Consider the following 22922-nt stretch of genomic DNA (forward strand, 5'->3'; position numbering starts at 1 on the left):
ACATATCAATACAACTAATAAGAGCACTGTTTTTAAAGCAACCTATTGACGTACACCTAATAATAAATGCTTGCATTTGATTTAGTGCTTTATCAGGTCTTCGAGACATCTCAAAGCGCTTCACAGAATATAATGTAAAGGGAATTGACTTTATATTTTGTGGGCGAAACATGGCAGCCAATTGTGCACAGCAGTGTCCCACAAACAGTCGTGGATTGAAGTGACCAATTCATTACTATTATTTTTTTAAGGAATTATTACCCTGGGAAAAGTGATCCGCCAATCGACTAACAACCGGTTCCTACTTACTGCTAGGTAAACAGAAGCGTGTGGAGAAAGGAAGCTTGCCCAACATTTCTGCTGGAAATTGAACTCAGGTCTCCAGCTTGCAAGGCGAGTGCTCTAACCCCTGAGCTACAGAACTCCACATAAATAGCAGTATCTCCATTGTTCAGATTATTATTTTTAAAGATAAAAAAACAAACAAAAAGATAAAAATAAACAGAATTTTATAGTTTTGTTAGGCCTTTTGAATAAAGCTATGAGCAGCATAGAAAAAAACCTTGTAGCATGTACTAGTATGTCTCATGATTCATAAATATTCTCATTGCTACAACGGGGGCATTGGGGTCAGAATTTGCAAGCAGAAGTCACAGAAGGTACAAAAGTAAACCAAATCAGAGATATGCAGCAAAAGCAAAACTAAATAAGAATGCCAAATAGTAGTTATGTGCCTGTAAACATAGCTATGTGAAAATAAAATCAATTACATAGCCCAGTGGGAACAAAATGGGGATTGAAATGCTCCAACATGCTTCTCCTGCCTGCATTGGCTTGTCCATTACTGTACAGCACTCTCCTCCTGGTCTACCATGGTTTCTCTTCTAGGTTATGATGAGCCTCTGTCCAACAGTAATATTATGAACATGGATCATACATCTGTTTTATGGAACAGTCCCTGAAACATACAGGCATTAATAGAATCCATCCTCCCTCATCATACTTCTAAACGTTTGGAAGCATTATTTTGGTCAATGAGGACCCTGTTTTGCCATTACCTGGTTATAACGATTCCCTGCTTGGGAATCAAAACTGAACAATGGTGAAATTGAACGCAGGCACTATCAGCTCACACCCACTGAAGCCAACTATCCATCCTCCCTGCTTTCTAAAAGACAGTTGAGCCCTCTGAATAAAACTATAAATATTCCCATAAATTGTGAATTGATGTATATGGTTTCCTGAGATGGTTCACAACATTTGCAATAATGCAATTTGATACTTTCTGCAGCAGGCAGATTTGTGGATTCGTGGTCGGCATGTTAATGGGGTACACAAATTAATCTTGGCCTGTAGCTGTAGGTCACAAATTTGTAATAAAGACCATTTCCTGTTTCTTCCTGAGATATGTAAATTGCAGGTGCTTTGCAATATAGTGTCTCAGTTATCTTCTTATTGCAGCATATCCCAGAAGCATAAAAAACTGGTGACTACTGGTACTGTTTGTGTCATCCCAAACAGTTCATTATCCCTGTAGTTCATCTTGGACCATGTAACAGAAATTGGATCCAAAACTGGAACCTCCTCAGTATCTCCAAGAAAATTTATACCAAATACTTGAATACTTGCATGTATTGCAGTACACAGAAACCCTCCAATCGGGTTTCCGTACCGCCCACAGCATAGAAATGACCCTGGTCAAAGTGACAAATAACATTTTGGCCATCTGCGACCAGGCTCCCTCTGCCTCCTCGTTCTCCTAGACCTCTGCTGCCTTCGACACCATCGACCACTCTATCCTCATCCACCGCCCCTCCTCTCACCTCAACCTTCACGGCTCTGTCCTTGACTAGTTCAGATCGTATGTCTCACATTCCTCCACTTCATCTCCACAAATGGCTTCCATTCTAGCCCCCGCACCGTCTTGTGCAGCGTTCCTCAGGGCTCTGTCTTTGGTCCCCTCCTCTTCCAATATCTATATGCTCCCTCTTGGCAACATCATCCCTAGACATGGAGTCAACTTCCACATGTATGCAGATGACTCCGAACTCTACCTCTCTGCCTCCACCCTTCACTCCAGGACCATTGCTGTCCTGACAGAATGTCTGTTAGACATCAAGTCCAGGATGAGAGCTAATTTTTTTCAGTTGAATGTCAACAAGACCGAGGCTCTCCAGACTGGCTCCTGCCAGCGCCTCCTCACCTCAAACACTGACAGCATCACCATCCACGGTCGGGAATCAAACTAAGCCAGTCCGGAACCTTGGCATCTTGTTTGACCCTCAACTATCCTTTCCAACCCATATCTGCGCCATGACCTACTCTGCCTTCCCCCACTTACGCGATATCTCCTGGCTCGCCACTGTCTCACACCGCAGGCCGCCGAAACCCTCATACATGCTTTCATTACATTGCTTGTCGGCTCCCCAACTCATCCCTCCATAGGCTGCAGATCATCCAGAACTCTGCAGCCGTGTTCTCTCCCACACCAGGCTCCGTGATCCTATCATCCCCATCCTCACCTTACTCCACTGGCTTCCCATCACACAGAGGATACAGTTCAAGATCCTGGCCCTCACCTTCAAAACTCTCCACGATCTTGCTCCCCACCTCTGCGACCTTCTAACCCCCTACCATCCTGCTCGCTTCCTCTGCTCAGCGGGCTGCAGCCTGCGTCATGTCCCCCGCCTCGCTCGCCCCACTATTGGCGGGCAGGCCTTCTGCCACTCTGCCCCCACTCTCTGGAACTCCATTCCATAGTCCCTCTGCCTCGCCCCCTCTCTTGCCACCTTCAAGACCCATCTCAAGACCCTTCTCTTCGACTGTGCTTTCAATCTCCCTGCTTCCCCACCGCCCTTCACCCTCCCTGACCCCGAGCCCCAGCTTGGGTCTGAAACTCTGTCTGTCCAGCGCCTTGGGAGGTCCACTCGACGTGAAAGGCATTATACAAATGTAATTTTGTTGTTGTTGTTTACACTGAATACTTGCAAGAATACTTGCAGTGGATTATTATTTTTAATAAACCCTAAAAACAACACATTTTACAGATTTGTTAGGCCTCTTGAATAAAGCTATGAGCAACCGCTCTGTCACGCTATTGCTCACTCAATTGCAGTTGGTCGACCTGCTACTCGGGGTAAGTGCGTGAGCTTCCTCTGCTTTCTGCATTCCCGGCTCTCCGACTCCACCATCTCCATTTAGATATTTCTGGCATATATATACCATGTACTGTTTGCTGCTCACAACTTTTCTTGTTCTTGCTCAATAAATTCCAAGTTGGAGTTGGGATTCAATGCATCTTCTCAGTTCTAAAAGTTGTACATCTTCTTCCTAAATGACCATCTACAAGATTTTAATAATGCTGTTTGTGCCACCCCTACAGGCCTGAAATTCTTCTGATCACTAATTTAAGTGAAATATGTAGTGGCTCACAAATATTGTGCCTTGACGCAAATTAATTTGTTTTAATCCTGAAATGCTCAGTACTACTAACTGCTTTCAGTGCTCACAACATTTATTGATGGGAATCCTCACTAATTCTAGGTTTGCTCTGAAATTTAAATTCACCTTTGCAGCTTATATTTACATTTTACACTTACATTAGTGAAAAGGCCAGCAAGTGACAACTATGTATGAAAATCTCAATCGAACAAAACAGGACATAACAAGGTCAAATACCAACAGAAAATACATTCTATACAGAAACAGGCATTTAATACTTTCCCAAAGTGAGAAGTGAATTGTAATGAATTAAGACAAGATGTACATTGGATATCCAGGTGCATGAACAGCTGACTAAGGGCATCTTTTAAAATTAAGGTTGTGAATCTATACTTATTACTGAAAATAGCTATCGTGGGAAAGAGTTTCATTAAAGAGGTAATTTTTTTTGGCAAACTTTTTATTTGCTGGCAAATGCTGAAATGAGAGACTATGGGTCACTTTGAGCATGATTAAAATAGACACTGATTGCAAGAATGACTTTTATTAGCTATTTCAACTCCTGACATAAAAAGGTAGAAGTCAAGTTAACCCCCCTGCCCTCCACCCTACCAGATCCCAATCCCCGGCTCGTGTCCGAAACACTGATTATCCAGTGCCTTGGGATGTCCTCCCAAAAGGCGCTACACAAATGTAATTTTGTTGTGGTTGAATCCCTATGGGCGTAACGTGACAGTATATTCTGTGAAGTGCTTCAAGACGTCTATAAGATGTGATAAGGCAATATATCAAATGCAAGGATATTACTTTTATTAAACAAACATTTTCATGAAAATAATACCTCCTTAGTACTAATGACTTCCAAGAATAAAATTATGAATTGTTTTAAAAGTCATACTCCTCTCCTTTAAATCATGTCAAATTAGCACTAATATGCAACAAAACTAACTTAATCTATGGTATTTACATATCAGTTATAGTCTTTACTTTTATTAATTAAGCTAAAATTCTACTGGAAAATGATTGTGTCAAGCTTTGCATTTTAAAACAAATCACACAGATGATGAAGAAAGCCACTTAGAATGATGAATTGTGCTTAATCCTAGCACTAAAACAATAGATCTTTTAAAAAATGTGACTAAACTTTTTTTTAAGCTGGTGAGTTGGAAGAGTGCTATTTTAACTGTCGTCTTTGTAGCTCTTTGCAGAAAGATTTGCACTTCCTGTAGAAGAGGAAACTGTGTGCTCCACGCAGGAGCCATTTGAAGATCAGTGCAAGACTGATGAAGACCTTTTTGTTAAGCAGGAATACACTTCTGCTGTTTCTTATTCTTCTAACAGACATCTTGGAGACCTGTAGCTCAGTGGTTAGAGCACTCGCTTTGCAAGCGAGAGACCTGAGTTCAATTCCAGGCAGGGCGAAACCTTGGGCAAGTTTCCTTACTCCACACGCCTAATAATAATCCCTCCAAAAACCAAAAACAATAATAAATTGGTCATTTTCAATCTACGACTGTTTGTGGGACATTGCTGTGCGCAATTGGCTGCCGCGTTCGCCCATAAATATACAGTCAATTCACTTTACAGTTTGTTCTGTGAAGCGCTTTGGGATGTCCTCCCGACGTGAAAAGCGCTATATCAAATGCAAGGATTATTATTACTATTATATTTTGGAATTTATTGTAACCTTTTTCTATATAACTTTCTCTCTCTCTATCTATCTATATATATATATCCTATAACTATATTTAGCAGTGTGAAACGGTATAATTTTTGGTTTATTGACAATAATAATAGATTGCTAAATACTACACTCAATTTTCTCCAATAACTGATTACAGTATTAGGTGATTTAAAGAGTATTCACATAGTACTTATGTAATAAAGCACGCTATTGAAATATCATTTAAAAATAAATCTAAAGCTCATATTGCTGCAATAGTACTGCAACTAGGTTTAATGATCTTCAACACACACAGTGTGATTAGTACAGCGAGGTTGAAATTAATGAAAAATAATGCAGCACAGATCACACAAAAACATACTGTTGTCGGGGATAAATGACAACTCTAAACAAGTGCCTTTGTGATTAATAACAATTTGGTCTGTAACATTCTGGTAATATATAAATTCAATATAATTTGCTTGCTGATCACTTCATCGCAGCACTCGTTTAGAGTTGGGGGTTTATGAAAGTAAGCTGTAAAAGGGCAAACCTGATTTGCTGTGGCTGCGGCGGCGAAGTGTAGGCTTGTGGCAGGTGTTGTTGCTGCAGAGACAGTGGCGGGCGTAGCACTGTGCATCATGGATACTTTCAGGAAGGGAGCCATGGAAGCAATAAACAGAAGGGTGTGGCACATGGTGACCATGACAACATATGTTGTTATAGGGCATGGCAGATATCACATAGCAGAAAGCCATCGTGGGACGGGTGAGGTTACACCAGCAGGTGACATGCAATCAAAGTGCAAAGCAAGAAAGCATGTGGGGGGGGGGGGGGGTAAAATAAGACAAAGAGAAAGGAAAAAGCGTATTACAATCACAATTAAAAAAGCAATGCCAACATAATCAGAGTTTCCCAGAGAAAGCATACAGGAAAGACGCGCTTGGGAAAAAGGTGAGTAAAAAATATCCTACAACTTCCACTCATGTTCTCAGCTAAACATTGTACAGCTATAACCTTTTCTTGTCAAAATGTTTTGACAAGAGACAAGAGGACCACCCAAGTTTATTTTTTGTTCAACTACTAAGAATGCCATCATTATTTCATGGCAGAATTTCAAAATTCAACTCCCTTAAAATTCTCTGGGAGACTCTGATAAATTAAATAAAACTAAGACTTGTTTTTCCAAACTTAAAATAGTTCCAATGCTATCAAGTTAAACCAAGTTACCCAAAAGGCAAATATAGAAGGCTGTTACTGTGGCTGTTACTGTAACAACATTATTTCCAACTAAAATCCACTGTAGTAGTAGATTACATTGTCTGTGCAATTGAAACCAACTGGTCTAAATGATCACTTTCTCAGCCAGTTTCCATTTAAAAAAGTCAGTCAGAACAAATTCCAGTAATAAATGCATGCAATGGTTTGCTACTTGTACCTTAACCGTTTAATCAAAATCCACAGAGATCTTCTAGGTTATCAATCAAGGAGCAAAATGCTCCCCTGTTGGGAAATTTACATGGCACTATATGCCTACAACAGCATTTTCAGTTTTTATGTGCACATCTCCAAATCCAGGAAAGTTCCCAAAGGGGACATCTTAGTTCAAAACATTATGGGGTGATGCTCCGGTTGTTGGGTAAATTTACCAACCTTGTCATTGAGCTTATTCTATTCTCAGCTGGTTAGTAAATCTACTGACCAGGAGAGAACCTGGTGCCCTCACCTATGAAGGAGTGCATATTTATTGACAATTGGAGAACCATCCCACTACATGTGAAACAGATGGACAGAGTTCTGTTGTGCTCTATTTAATAAATCAGGTACAGTGCAGCTTTAACTAAGGAATGTTTTGATGATTTTAGCTTCGTATTTCTCAAATCATAGAAAATCAAAATGCTTAGAACCAATTTTCTTTAAAAAGATTGTAACAGCATCTGGTTGTATCTGATTACATTCATGGTTAGGAAATAAGGATGAAACCTACCAACACTTGTAGCTGGAGTCATGCAAAACACCGACCCTGCCATCATGCAGTAAAACATTTAGAAAGGTGAATTAGAAAAAAGTGTTAGCAAATCAGTTTGTGTTAGATCACAGTAAAGATCCTAACAAACAAATACAAAATAAATAGATTGCTATTTAGTTCAATACATCTAATCTTAAGGTTAGCTCTAATAATGCAAAGCCTGGTTAACGAAAACAAAAAGGTTCAAAACAGCAAATGTTTCTCCATCCAATTATACCTCAAACAATGAATTTGTATGAGATGTGCTACTGTGTGTGGGATACCAAACAAAGTTCTCACAAATTTACTTGAGTCATTGTGGGAATCCAGACTCAATCTACAGAGCACTGCTAACAGTGCATAGTGTTGGTCAGCAAGGACAACAAAGGTACAAAAGTGGAGCACATAGCAACTTTCAGTCTAAGTGAAATAAACACATGCAACTCTAAAATGTTAAATTTTGCGATGATAGGCTGAAATCTAATTGCTGGTGTTTGGTGGTGAGTTTATACCGATTGTCTTAACTGCATAGACTGACGGCATATCACTCTTCAATTTTATACAGAATGAAGCAACAAAAAATTATTTTGGAAATATTAAGGGTTGTTTTAAACTCAATTACATGATTCAAATTCATCACTAAGCAAGCGAGGAATCATATCACAGTATAAGCAAGATATTATTTTGATTCACCCTCCCAGTTAGCAATTGGTTAGCAAACAATTTTCAGCAATCTGTACAATCAGCATTATTCAGTAGTTTTAAAAGCAAACTGTGAATTAGCTAAATGTGTAAATTTTAAATGTCTTTTCTTCAAATACCACATGTAAATAGCTATTTTGATCAGTAAATTTACTGCATTGTCATTTATACAGTGAAACATTCTAAACAGTTAATTCTGTCTCAGTGGGGTATTTCTTTGTGCCAGGTAAAGAACAATTACTTATCACTTTTGTCGTGATATTTCTGTGACACATAGTATAAATTGAACAATTATGTCTGTGACCTTGGAAAACACCTTTTTTAAAAAAATTATAAAGGCGGTGTGTTTTTAAATATGTCAATTACCATGTTTAGCAGTATTTTACAGCTGACGTGTATTTCAGAGTTGGTGTGGATAAAATGCTTGCAGCCCAGATTTTTTCCCTCAGCAGAAAATGCAGCACCACTTTTTTTTTACAGAATTGTAACAATACCTGGCCAGACAAAGGAATGTTCAGTTGTGAAATTAAATTTGGCATTAAGAGTTTTCTTTTCTCATTCTTCACTTCTGGAACCAACGTGGTTTAAAATGTGGAGCCAATGTGTGGCTACCAGAAAAGCTCCATTGACAGTGTTTTTTCTCCCAAGAAACCTCTGTACATCTTGCAATCACAAGATCTAAGGCTCCAGTGAGAACTCAGGTTCGAGCTGAGATTTATGTGGCATAAAGGGGATCCTCTGGAGAAACGTGGTTTAAGACTTTTTTTTTAAATGGCCATGCAGCGGTATCAAGGAGCAGCACTTATTAAGATATTCCACATTTAACTTCCTGGCGTGGTCTTTCCTCTTAATTGATAGTAACTGATTACTTTTAATAGTAAAGAACATTTTCTGCTGGAGAGACTGAAATGGTAATCAGCGCAAGGGAAATTACCACCCACCGTACTGCCCTTATTTTTCTGTTTTTACAGGACATCTCACCACCAGATTTACTGTAAAGTGCAGTGATAGTGTATTTTATAGGCGAATGAGACAGCCAATTTGCACAGAACAACGCCCATAAACAGCTCTGAAGGACCTGTGGATTGTGGGCTTGGACACCGGGAGAAACTTCCAAATCAAGATTACTGTACAATCTTAAATTTAAAAGCAATGATCTTAAGGTTAAGAGCGCAAGAGATTTCAGGGCTCTGAATTTGGCCTAATTTCTGCAAAAATAATTTATTAAAAGAGAAATCCGGTCAATCAAGTTGCAGCTCCCCACAGGTCGCTCCAGTGTGGTGTTCAAAAGACATTCACAAGATCCCCATTTTCTGGGTCCAACAAGTCATAATATGGTGAGTTCCAGACCTTCCATTTGATCAATTCCTCGCTGCATCACCAGGGGCTGCAATGTTTATAGGCTAAACATGAGCAGACACTGCTAAGCAGTTTACATTTTTATATTTTAATCTAGAGTTTACTAACAACAGAAGTAAGTAGGCAAAAATGCTCTGGGCAACAACCTGTTACTACCCAAAAGGAAAATCCAGACGTGAGCTCAAACATTACAAATCACTAACATTACACACCGAAGTGAAGACTGAGAAAAGACCATTACATAGGTGCAAGTACATATTTCATTAAAAAAAATCCCAACTAAACCCTTTAACAGATGAGGCTTTTATGATAAACATGGTGCTTTCTCTTACAAAAATGACATCTATTTTATACACTGCGCTCCTTTAACTAAAATCATTTGGCTTATACACAATCATGTAAGATTATCCTCACAAAAGTGCTATAAGTGTCATCTCAATATGAAATACTGAGAAACTAGCCAAAATCCATCTTAACGAACATTTATGCTTAGGTGACCTTATATAATTTTAAACAAACAATTCAAATGGTTTGACCCAGTATTTGACCACTTGAAGTTGGTGACAAAGGTAATAATTAGTCAGATTTCACTGTCCTAAAGGTAATGGAGCAGGAATATTCAATAAAGCATTACTAAACATCAGTTAGTGTTGAATCTCATGTATTACCAAATAAAATTAAAACAGTATTTGCAAGTCATTTCACTTCAGATAAGTTATTTCTGTAAGCCCTGACAAAAAGGGGCAAGACAAGGTGTAACCAGCATACAGAACAGTTTCAAAATAATGCCTTCAGTACCTTACTTTACCAAGTCAACAGCGGAGCTTTACAATAAGGGGATATGACATACCTGTTGGAAAAAATGTTGGCTGCTGTAACTGTGCATTGGCTAGTGCCTGTTGGTAGTGCAAAACACTAGGATTAAAGATTGTGCTGGCACCATTACTTTTTTCAAGTGCTGGTCTCTTTGGTAAGTGGTGAAGAACACCAGGTGGAAAGGCCTGTGAATGAGGGATTTAGTAAGATAGGTACAATAAAAAAAATAGAGAAGACAGAACAAAATGCCTGCCACGCACTGAAAAGTTACAGCAAAATAGAATAAAAACATTTTCACATGATAAAGACTAGCTTTCTGTAAAAGACAGCGCACATAGTACAAGTACAGATTTTTAACAAATCAAATGCAGTGAATTTTAGTTTTGCAATATTTGCTAGTTACATACAAAAACAGTACTGAGAGCATGAACTCATTTGTAACTGCAAATACTATCGTATTAATTAAAATACTTTTATTATCTTGATATTTGAAAGCAGTTTAGCAAAAAAAATGCATAATGAAGGTAGGTAAAGGATACATTACTTAACAATTATACTGCACATATTAAACAAATTACCATCAATTTAAAACTAAAAGAATGCCCCGTTATATTCACCCCAAGCTATTTGTTGCTACACCTGGAATCCATCACAGAAACATCTGATATTTCTAGAAATAACTTTACATAAATAGTAGCTTTTTAAATTGTTAAATGACCAACGTGGCTATAGTTAGGATGAACATTAAACTATTCCATTGAATGGCTAAGTGCAGTGAGCACTTTTGTTTCTTTAAATCATAAAATTAAAAAGTCTATTAAGTTACTGTACTAATTTACTAAAGCTACAGTGCATGCAAAGCAAGAAGGTGAAAGGTCAAAGTACCAGGTCAAAGGTTGCCTCGAGGGGTCGTTTCACAGATTTGACAGCCGACTGAGTCTTAAATAGCAGGCAGCGAGCATATGATGGCAATGGACCAATGGGGGTTCAAGCGTATTAACATACAGGTAAACAGCAAGCAGAAGTGCGTCATGGGAACAGCAGTACATTGCAGGTGAGGAGAAAAAAACAAAACAAAACCCTGAATGCAGTATACAACATAGGTAACACACAGCATGCATAAAATGAATTGTCAAAGGCTTCTAGTAATAAATACAGAATTAGTACTGCACAGTAAAATAAGCATTTACTGTACCATAGTTAAAAAGCATAAAAGAACAAAAACATAAATATCTATTACTAATATCTTCCAAATATGCAATGTAATAATTAGTACTGTCATCTAAAACAGGACTTAATGTTACTGCACTTTTCAGAATCATATGAAATTTGGAATTAGACTACAATGACTAGAGTCTATTTCTCAACAGAAATATTTACAGTTCAATTACATACTTGTATGTTGCACCAGGAAATATATATTCCGCAGACCACAGAATTTTTGAAAATCTATTCAGTATTATTTTCATCAAAAATAATTCTGCCACAATCAATATTTTAAAAATTACTTGTGGGACAGCAGAGTAAATTAGATACCACCCTTTTAGTTCTAAGTTCTAGAGTCAAATCCTGGCTGGATTTGTAAGTATGAAGCCTCCTTTATTGTTAGTTGCACTAAGATAAATGAGATTGAAGTAACCTCAACTCAAGCTTGCATTCACAGCAGAAAGCTATTAGTAAATTACCACTAGATAGATATTAATTTAGAAGCCCTAAATATAGCTATCCAGGAAATGTAAATGACACTCTTATCCAGCAAGAATTTCTTTTCTGAGGTTGGAATTCAATTGTGTTGTTAGGGCAAAATAGAGGAAGTCTCATTCTGCAACTGGCTTTGCTACATTTGACATGGTAATGTTTAACACAGGATGCCAAAAATTAAAGAGGTGATCTGGCTTCAGAACTGAGCTTAAGACATCATAATGAATGCTTCTCTTTTTTTTCAAGCACGATTAAGGTCCAGGCAAATAAAATGAAAAATTCCACTGGTCGGTAAAGCTACAAATCATCATGATTTTATAATGAGGAAATAACACAAGCACACATCAGTAGTCGACAACTTTACTGACCAGCAGAATTTGGCCTAAAGGGTTTGCCATTCAGAATGTCAATGCTACACAAATGATGAAAAAAATATATTTTCCTCTAGAGAAGCTGCATGCAGGGCAGGTCAACTTAGGTACCTTAAACTCAAGAGACAACTGAAACTTGCGCTGAATTTTCGAAAAAAACACTTAGTTCAAGAACTTTTTGAGTACTAAACACATTATCCACAAAACACAATTACTTTGTGTGTGGAGGCAAGAGCAAGAAGTGCAATATTTTTTTCAAATTTTAAATCACCCAAGTTCATGGGCTGATGAAAAGATGTGTATTTTTAAAACAAAAAGGAGTGTCCAATCATCACCCTGCTTGGATGCCAACATGACCCTTAGTAGGTGGAGCTGAATGAAGAAGGAAATGATGGTAACAAAACCCATCAATGTTTCTTTCAAATGATGCCAAGCAGAATGTGCACTCAAACTAGAATTTTGCTCAATCGATATTTGTGCCACCATACATCAGCAGCATTGTTCACACTTAACATTTGGGCTAGCAATAAATTATCCAAATTCGATGTGCCAATTGATTAACTCATGAGAAAGGCTTTCAAAACATTGAAACCACGGCAAAAAATCATTTTGAGCTCTGATGTTCCACATATATTACGCATAATTCTAGAACTCAACGAAGGGACCACTGATATGAGTTTTCTAGAATAATTTAAAGCCAAAGACTAGACCCAAGCATTATTTCCTACAGAATAATCTGAATATTTCAGATGAATTCCAGGTCCTCTTTTTTAAAAGATCTATAAGAAAGCCTTCATTTATCTAGATTAGGCATGTGGTATGCGCCTGAGGTTACCACCATTATCTTAGTGTACTAGAATTGGTTTGCCAACATTTTTGCAACACATTCATATTGGGAAAACTTTCTAGTACATCTTCATTAACCAAATACTTTATACACAAACATAATTCTAATTGTGGAACAAACTAGCCTTTTGTATTTTGATGCACATTATTAAAGTAAGGGAATCAATCCACCACGCATTTCAATACTAAATTTATGTGTGTTTACAAAACAGCTAATTTTAGCTCGAGCTATCAGATAAATTTCTAGATAAAATTAGGCACTGGTAGACAATCTGAAAGCTGCAGTGCCCCGCCATAACGTTAACCTGATGTACAATCTTCCTAACAATAGCAACCCATTTGTAGTGATTGTTAAAGATTTGTACATGGAATATAAGGCTAGTTAACATTGTTGTTATAGAATAATAGATAATTAGAAGTGCATTATACGGTTTTGTTGCCACAATTTCTGAATGTTTTTAAATCCAAGCAATTCATAAAGCCCTTTAATCAGTTACAATGCTATCATAAACATCATTCCGAATTTGTAATATGGATCGTTGGAACGTGCATTTAAACAGAACTAATATTCATTACGCATAAATAATTAACTTAAATAATAAAACCATAGGAGTACTTCAAACATTCACAAGTCATTCATTACAGATGGCTTTAACACCTGAAACTGACCATATGTGGACTTTTCAAAAACAAATGAAGATGAGGTGGATTTGTTTTAATGGCTACTTTCTGATAATTACCTTTGCCTGAGAAAAGACAGTGACTCATAGAGAATTAAGTCAATAAATTAGATATTGCAGATTAAAACTCCAGAGCACTTTTGGGTTACCATGTTACAAATAGTTAATTTTAAAAGTATCTACAGGAAAAGGGAAATGTCACTACAGCAACATCAGCGCTCTACATTTACGCTGGACAGTAATAGTGCTGTGTCCTTACATCACATCAAGTGAACCCTCTCTACTCCGCACAATATCATATGTGGTTCAGTGGAACAAGTATGCTTGCAGGAGTTGGAACTGTTAGTGGCAGGCACATGCTCAAGAACGGATGTATCTATGATCCAGACAATTTATAAGACAGACACCATTTTCACTGACAAATGATGTCAACTGGAAAGATTGTACTGTATTATTTACATGACATGGAATTTATGGCTGAGAGAATAATTTAATACAGCACTTGACTTGTTTTATCATAAAGCTGAATCCTGTAAACTATTAAAAAAACATTGTTTGTTCCAATTGTCTCCATATAACTGCCTACTGTAGCTCTGTTTGCTACAAATATAAAAGATGAATTATTATGTAATAGCTGAAAACTTTGTGCATATTGCAAAAAAGATAATATTTTAGCAGAAAGTGCAACATCAAACCTGAAATAAAGCAGAAAAAAGACCTTTAGGTATTTTTAACGGACATTTTTCATTAAATACAGTATCACTAGAAGATATTACTGTAGATCTTAGGCTTGGCATATTTCAATTAACGATATCCTCTAAAAATCTTATATTTACTATCCTTTCTCCCCCATGACTCAATGCAATGGTCTGTGCTAAATTAGGGGACTCAACCCAGGTGGCAATAAAGCCCGTTGAAGGGAAGTGAGCGGATAGAAAAAAAGTTAACTTTGCCATTTCAACCTGTCCACTCCCTCCACTCAGCAGGCTCCAGCCTGTTCCACATCTTCTGCCGGCCCGCCCCACCATCGGTGGGCGAGCTTTCAGCCTCTCTGCCCCGAACCTTTCGAACTCCATCCCACAGATCCTTCTCCTTGTTCCTGCCCTCCCTTGCCTCCTTCAAGTCACGTCTCAAGACCCTCATCTTTGACTGAGCCTTCGGTCTCCCTCCTACCCTAACCCTCCCTGCCATCCACCCCTCCTGATCCCAACCGCCTGCTTGGGTCCAAATCACTGACTGTCCAGCACCTTGAGACATCCTCCCGACGTGAAAGGCACTATACAAATGTAATTTGTTGTTGACTTGTCCCGGATCACTATCCAGCACTCTTCCTTGGTGGAAAGTGCAAACAAATTGAAATTTGTTGACAGGATCAGACTTAATTTTGGTGCCCATGATCGGCTAATTTTTACTGTCTAAGCTGAAATATGAAGAGTGGCCACTTTGATGAAGTACCTCAGGGTAGCCATGGAACTGCACTCAGGCATAAGCTAGCACTTTAGGGAGAGAAAGAGAAAAGAATATTTATTGAACCAAAAAAATGATAGCATACAGTAGATAGCAGCATCTGAAAGAGAGGAACAGATTAACGCTTTATCAGAACTAGTTGCGATTTTTTTGGTGAGACACCTACCTGACACATGCAGAAACCCATCATCATATGTAAGAATAACCAAATCAAATATTGAGAGTTCCACATATGTATAGTTTCCATTTGTTTGGTATGGAGTCCATACTCTTGTCCAGAGGTGGAGGATGGGGGGCGCGCACACTGTTTACCAATAGCATGGAGGGTTTAGGCACAGGTTGCCAACAAACCAAGGCTTGGGGACACCAGAGTCCACGTTGGGTCCTGCTGGAGTTTAAACAGCTAAAATCATGCAGCTTTCCATTGTGAAAACTAGCAAAAGGTTTTAAGGGGTATTGCGAAAGGGCATGGCACATGGCACTGTCAAGAAATAAACTGGTGGAACAGGCTTAGTGAGCTGAACGGCCTGTTCCTATTCTACGTTTCCTAAGCTTCCTGCTACTTGTCCTATTCACTAAGGCTTTGGCCTGAAGGGGTAGCTAGGATGGGAATATACAGCGATACAGCATGGAAGACACAATTAAATACAACCAGTCTGTGCCAGGGAATATATACTTTTCCATTTGTGTTACAAATTAGATCTAATTCACATTGATATCAGCAAAAATCCAAATGATATAATATAGATATTACATCTTAACAATTTTAAAAATACCATAAAAATATTGATTTTGGAACTGTTAGTTGATTATTGGAATGACTGCTGCTTAATTGCTGCAGATTATGGAACGAAGACCCAAGAATTAACTCAAGTGTAAGTAAACAAGGGCAGACTTGTCCATTACATAATAGCATTATATTCAAACAGATTCGCTGCTTAACTGAACATACGAAGCACTAGACAGAAAATACTAAACACTAAACTATCAACCCTTTCCAAACCCTGGTTTCTTTTCCCATCAATAACAATTTACCTTCACTCTTCAAGGCAAGACATCATTAGGGTACCATTATTGATTGTCAATTTCTTACTCACCCCATCAAGTTTCAATATACAAAATACTGTATTTTATAACTACGAGTAAGAATGATTCAAGTCAGTAATGTGACTTAATATAATCCAAAGTAGGGTTTCTATCTACATCCCCTATAGGTTTACATTTTCCCTTCATCATGTAATCAGATTGAATGACTTACCATTGCTGTTGCTGCCTGAGCTGCTACTGCAGCCTGGTTGGCCTGGTGTTGTGTCGCTTTTATTTTGGCCTGTAAATGTGCAGGAGGGTGAAAATATTTGCATTTCTCTCTTGAGCATCGACCTTTGATATAATCCATGCAGACTGTTACAGTATTGTCATTCGTATCCACCATTGCACTGTCCCCTGGGTGAGCAAAGCGGCAGTCAGTTTCACCCCGAGTGCAGTTCCCTCGTTGAAACTCTCTGCAAACCTGTCAAAAAAAGACTGCTGTTGTAGCTACTACTGAGGGCTTTTCAAAAGTACATGAATGCATCCATCTTAAACAAGGCAGCATTTTTAAAATAAAAACTTGACACTTATGTAGTGTTTCAATGTGCTAATAATAATGTGATTTTTATTATCAATGGTGATAATTATCACATCAAATTGGTTATGAAACGCTGCATAATTTACCCCACAGTTAATTAATAATAAAAATACTTAATTTATTAGTGGGGGTGAGGTTTGATCTAATTTTCTCTTCCTCCCCTGAAGATGTAGGTTTTGGCGGGAGTAGTTACACAGGTGGAACCAGCCGACCAATAACTATGCGTGAGTTTTGGCAGTATACGTCAGAAATCCACTTAACCACTAAAGGGGTCACAGTCAAGCCGAATCTTGTTCTTAAAATCCACCCACTTGTACTTTCCAGAAGGGTTACTGGTTAACAATCAGGAGACGTAACTCTGGCCGATTTGCCTAGAGCATTTAAGTTTATCATCAGTTTTGAATTGCTGTATTACCTAAGGTAAGATAAACAGCAACTGAAACTCAACCTTTTTCTGAATGGATAGTGCTATTAGGTCATTGGGTCATTAAAAGCCCAAACTATGACTGATTTAATTGGTATTTTTCAGTAGTGTATTTCAATAGTTGTCCTGCTTATAATCCACAGCACTTACAGTGTACAAGTAAAATTCAGAGAACCAGAATCAACACACTTACTATATGTTGGTTCATACAGTATTTTTTTTTACCTCTAATCGGTCTGTCCTGATGTGTTTCTGTGCATTTCCTGGACCTGTAACTGAAATGGGTGGACTTCCAGGGACGAGGAGAGGGCTAGTTGAGAGAATTTCAGTTGGAACTAAACCAACACCATGAGCCATCGGTGTCAAATAGGGAGCAAAGCTGAAAGCATGATGATTTGTTCCCATAGCAGGGTTCACAGGAAATGTGGGCTGTGGACAAACATACAAACATTTTAAAAGGGTTAAGTGTTATTCAGAAAATATACATTAATGTAAAGGCTTCCTTCTTATAAAACTATTAAAGAGAGAAGAATTTAATCAGAGTTTATTTTGAAAAAAAATAGTCAAAGCTACTCTGAAGCAAGAGCAGAATACAGATTTCCATTACATTCCAGATTATCACTGTTGGGAACCTATTTATAATATTAATTCTGCAGAGATCTGATGTGATTGGGATGTAAGTGGCCCGGCAGTCATAAAATGTTAAAGATGCTTATAATGAGACATCACAATAGTTAACTAGGTAGGTTTTTTAGCATTGTAAATTAACTGGAACTGATGGAAAAGTCCATCACCTATTTGATTCTCCTACTGGATATATCCACATTCAGTTGCTATATATACTAGAGCCAGTTATAAACGTTGTTGTGAAACCGTATACAAACACTAACAAATGCTGTGTAATTGAATCCATATTATAACTGGTGTATAAATTGTGGTAATGATGTAAAATTTGGCTATTTACATTTTTAACTCAGACAAATATATTTTGAACTCAACTTGTCTATGTTGATTAAAAGCTTCACTGGAACTTCATTTAGATAAGAATAATCCTTGCATTTGATATAGCACCTTATCACATTGTTGAAATGCCTCAAAGCGCTTCACAGAATATACTACAAAATGGATTGACTGTATACTTTGTGGGCGAAAGCAGTGTCCCACAAACAGTTGTGGATTACAAACAGATAGTTGGAGTACAATGGCAGCTCAGTATCTGGGTTATGTTAATAGGAATGTTAATGCAAATTTAAAAGTTTCTTCAAAACTAAATCCTTTTCAATTTATTTTCAGGAAAGGATATGGAAACAGAAGGAGGCAATTCAGGCAATTAAGCCTGCTTTGCAGATATTTAGGTTTGCAGTCATTTATTTACCCAGGCTTTTCTAGACATCCCTTCATGTCCTTACTTTCCAAGAACCTATCCCATTTTGAAAGTATTCCACCTCTTACACAGAAGATGTACTTCCATAATTTGCTATCTTGATTGCCACCTGGCATCATTCTATCTACTCCCTTAATTATTATTATTATTATTATTAATTACTATTAAATACTATTATTATTATATTATTATAATCTGCCCTATGTCTTTTTGCAATTTTTTTTCTCTCTCCTTCGCTATTCACTACAGCTCCTACCTTAGTTTTATTTACAAATGTGGATATATTAATTTCAATTCTCACATCTGGATTTTATATAGAGTGGAAAGCTGGAGCCTCAGTAAAATTCTTGGGAGACTCAACTTTTCACCATCTGCCAATCAGACAATGTCCCTTTATTCCAACTCTCTGTCTCCTAATCAATTTCCTGTCCATGACATTAAGTTCCAAAGCTGGTTCCTTATCAAATGATTTTTGAAAATCTATGCAGCTGACACCTATCACCTCCCTCTCAATACGCTGACATTAGAAATTAAGCACAGTGTGGAATAGCAAACCTGAGTCAGTCACAAGTTGGGTATTCTGATCCACTGAATATCCATATCCTGCCCTTTCAGAAGGATACATATTTTGTTGTACTTACAAGTTGCTGAAGTGGTGTGCCTGGCAGCATAAACTGCATCTGCTGTGCCAGCATAGCTGCAGTTGTTTTCTGTTGTATGAGATTGTTGCGTCCATTAATTTCTAGCTGTGTTTTTAAATGCATTGGAGGATGAAGATATTTGCAGTTTTCCCTTGTGCATCGGCCCTGAAAAATGCAAGACATTTTAAAGAAAGTTTTAAATATATATATATGTATATATTTAAAATTATAAAATAAATAATAGCCATAACAAATATTACACAATGTTTGTTTGGCTGCCGGCAGCCATTGCATAATTATCATTATGTTCACAAGAGCCCTAACAGTACACAGATGGAGGGTTAATGTTCCATATAAACTTATCTTGTATAACTGTTCTACAATGTACTTTCAGGAATCATTAACATACAATTTGTTGCAAAGAAGGTAACTATTACTGCACCCTTTCAATAAACTCGACCAAAGGGGTAAGAGCAGGGCAGTGGGACTAGTTGGATAGCTCTTTCAAAGAGTTGGCACAGGCACGATGGGTCAAATGGCCTCCTTCTATGCTGTAATAAGCTCTACAATTCAAAGCATTATCTTTGTGTTGCCTCCTTATCGTTGTCATGTACATGTGGACACTTATTGATCAATGATGAAAAATAAAACAAGTTCTATAAATGAAAAGGTAATGTAACCAATTTCAGCAACTTTCTTGAAGGAAAAACTTCACGTCTCCAATATTTAAAAACTAGACTGCTGGAAATTTTAATCACAATTGTTATAATGTAAATAAAAATCTCACAAATGCACATCATAATAACAATCTATTACAAATAATAATGTATTACAAACAATAATATTTTGTTGCTAATGCATATTTTTGTATCACAACATTTATAAAGGCTTTCAGCAATAAATGCAAACCATTAAAGCTCGGTGTACATTTTCTGCTCTCTAACTACACTTATTTTCTCATACAACTAATGTGTGCATCTAGCAACTCTGGTAATGCTGTAAATTACTCAGCATTTCACCTGAGACACACTAAGCTGGTCTCCTTCTTCCAGATATAATGCATTCTTTTTCATCTTAAAATATGAACAGATGAAAATTCAGTGAAATAAGATTCAGAGCAATGTCTAAACAAGTACATTTAGCTAACAATGCAACATATTTTACATGGTCTAATAACCTGTATTACAGTGCAGGCCTGTTAAAATGCACTTTGTTATAGCACTGGTTTGTTTTTCACTCGAATGGGGTGTTGATTACAAACACCACACATGCATACAACCTGCTTTCTGATATGGTGGCTTCACTGAAATTAATTGCCATGACCTCTACTGCAGACATATCATAGAATCATAGAATATTTCAGCAGAGAAGGAGGCCATTTGGCCCACCGTGCCTGCTCTGAGGAAAAGCTACCCAATCAGTCGCACTCCCCTGCTCTTTACCCATATCCTTGCAAGTTTTTTCCTCTTCAAGTAGCTATCCAATTTCCTTTTGAAAGTTGTTATTGAATCTGTTTCCACCACTCTTTCAGGCAGTGTATTCCAGACCATAACAACTCCCTGTGTAAAAAAATTCTCATCTCCCCTCTGGTTCTTTTGCCAATTATCTTGAATCTATGTCCCTGGTTACTGACCCATCTGCCAGTGGAAACAGTTTCTCTCCATCTACTCTATCAAAACCCCTCATAATTTTGAACATCTCTATTAAATCTCACCTTAACCTACTGTACTCTAAGGAGAACAATCACAGCTTCTCTAGTCTCTCCACATAGCTAAAGTCCCTCATCCCTGGTATCATTCTGATAAATTTCCTCTGCACCCTCTCCAAGGCGTTAATATCCTTCCTAAAGTGTGGTGCCCAGAATTGGACACAATACCCCAGCTGAGGCCTAACCAGTGACTTATAAAAGTTTAGCAAACCTTCCTTGCTTTTGTACTCTACTCCTCTACTTACAAAGCCAAGGATCCCACATGTTTTTTTAACTGCTCTAACAACCTGTCCTGCTACCTTCAAAGACATGTGTATGTGAACCCCCAGGTCTCCCTACTCCTGTAAGTGGTTCATGAATGGAAGAAATGCATCTAAAGCTACAATCTAGTTACATTTGTAGATCTTGCATCATAGTACAGCCACGAGGGACCTAAAGTGCAGAAATACATGAAAATATTCATTATACAATTTGTGGGTTGTGTGTGACCCAAGAGACCCTCAGATCCAGCGCCACATTTCTGTTATCTCCTTGACCCCACTCGATGTGCTTGTGCTTCTGCTGGACTACTGCGCTCATAATCTTAGATTGAAAATGACTAATTTATCATTGTTTTTTGTTTTTGGAGAGATTATTATTAGGCGTGTGGAGTAAGGAAACTTGCCCAAGGTTTCGCCCTGCCTGGAATTGAACTCAGGTCTCTCGCTTGCAAAGCGAGTGCTCTAACCACTGAGCTACAGGACTTGGCAACAAGGATGACCCAAATGCAATGTGACTTTATATCTATCTAACTGTGAAGTTGTGAGAGTAGCTCTCGAGTTAATATAACATTGCAATAGCAAATGGAATTCAAGGATTTCTTTGCAATAAAACACATTTTAATTGTGTATTTCAAAGCACAAGAAAACACTAAATAAATGATTTTGACCTTAGGACATATATTGATAAATTGCCTAATGAACAAGAAATTGGAGACATTGTCTGAAAATATGAGCTACAACACAGTAAGATTTTCCTTCAAGCAATTCTAAATAAATCCTCATGGTTACTGTATAGGTGCAAGATGAGTTGGTACTATGCAAAATGTTCACACTGGCATTGAAATAGTGCCGCAATTGTTACAATTGTAATTCTCTAATTTTTATGGAGAAAATCAAAGTGAAATGAATTATGTTGAATAAAGCCTCACACAAACTAGATACAGATTTTTACAGCGATGTGCATTATCAATAATGCCAGTTGGCTCAAAGGCTTACAAAAGTCTTAAAATTAATTAACGAGTTCTGAACATGTTTCAATATCAATCAGAAAGGTGAATAGGTATGGGAAAAGAGAATGCAACTGCAAATTTTTGCAAGTCTGCACAATGTCTGTTCTGGGAACTGTGTGGAAATTGAAATCAGTTAAAAGGAGTATGGACAACAATCATGGGAATCTTTGTCCTGGTTAAATGCTCTGAACCCAAGATGCTTGTTCTGGCATGAAAGCAGCTAAATGCTTTAGTACTACACAAGCTGTAATTTAATTTCATTAAAGAGTTCAAGAGAAAAACTCAACAACAAACCACACCAATGCCTCTAAACAATCTAAAACGTGGGTTAGATTTTTTTTAAAATTACTAATGGCAATTAAAATTGTGTGCCAGATTGCACAGATTGAAGACAAAATTATTACTGAGAATAAATAATAAGGTCACATGGTTCATATGGTGATGCAATATGGAGAATAGATATCTAGAAGATTAATTTTCATTTTTACCTGCATTTCACATCTAACAATCACATGTGTTTCAGATGTAATTATTGTTAAATATTAAAATTTTTGTTATGGGATCTTTAAAGACCACCTGAAGAAGAGGCAAACAAATCTTAATTTCTCATCCAAAAGAGCACACCGCCAACAATGCCATTTTCCCAGAACTGCAGTGAACTGTTAACTTTAACTAAAAGGGGGCTTGAACTCACAACCTTCAGACCCAGAGGCAAAAGTGCTACCAACTGAACCAAATAATGATTACTGTAGTTCTAAATTAAGGTATTTTCATAATATATTTTATGAGATTATATGAGATTCATAGTTAGCTT

The 22922-nt window shown here is 37.5% G+C and overlaps 1 protein-coding gene across 12 annotated transcripts in view; it reads right to left on the reverse strand.

Moving 5' to 3' along the window:
- mbnl2 (muscleblind-like splicing regulator 2) overlaps window positions 1-22922 on the reverse strand; it is a 91767-nt gene that overhangs the window by 15187 nt on the left and 53658 nt on the right. For 4 of the 12 annotated variants that reach the window (XM_007906275.2, XM_007906278.2, XM_042334499.1 and 1 more), the window contains exons 3-8: window positions 19131-19295; window positions 17331-17534; window positions 16313-16564; window positions 10875-10928; window positions 10024-10174; window positions 7092-7127 (exon numbers count right to left, since the gene is read on the reverse strand). In XM_007906275.2, the coding sequence (XP_007904466.1) occupies window positions 7092-7127; window positions 10024-10174; window positions 10875-10928; window positions 16313-16564; window positions 17331-17534; window positions 19131-19295 (862 nt within the window). Of the gene's footprint in view, window positions 1-5657; window positions 5753-7091; window positions 7128-10023; window positions 10175-10874; window positions 10929-16312; window positions 16565-17330; window positions 17535-19130; window positions 19296-22922 lie in introns of all 12 variants that reach the window. The other 8 variants (XM_042334501.1, XM_042334500.1, XM_042334503.1 and 5 more) reach the window with 6 other exon arrangements.

Source organism: Callorhinchus milii, unplaced genomic scaffold (assembly GCF_018977255.1).
Source record: "Callorhinchus milii isolate IMCB2004 unplaced genomic scaffold, IMCB_Cmil_1.0 Scaffold4, whole genome shotgun sequence".
Taxonomy (NCBI): Eukaryota; Metazoa; Chordata; class Chondrichthyes; order Chimaeriformes; family Callorhinchidae; genus Callorhinchus; species Callorhinchus milii.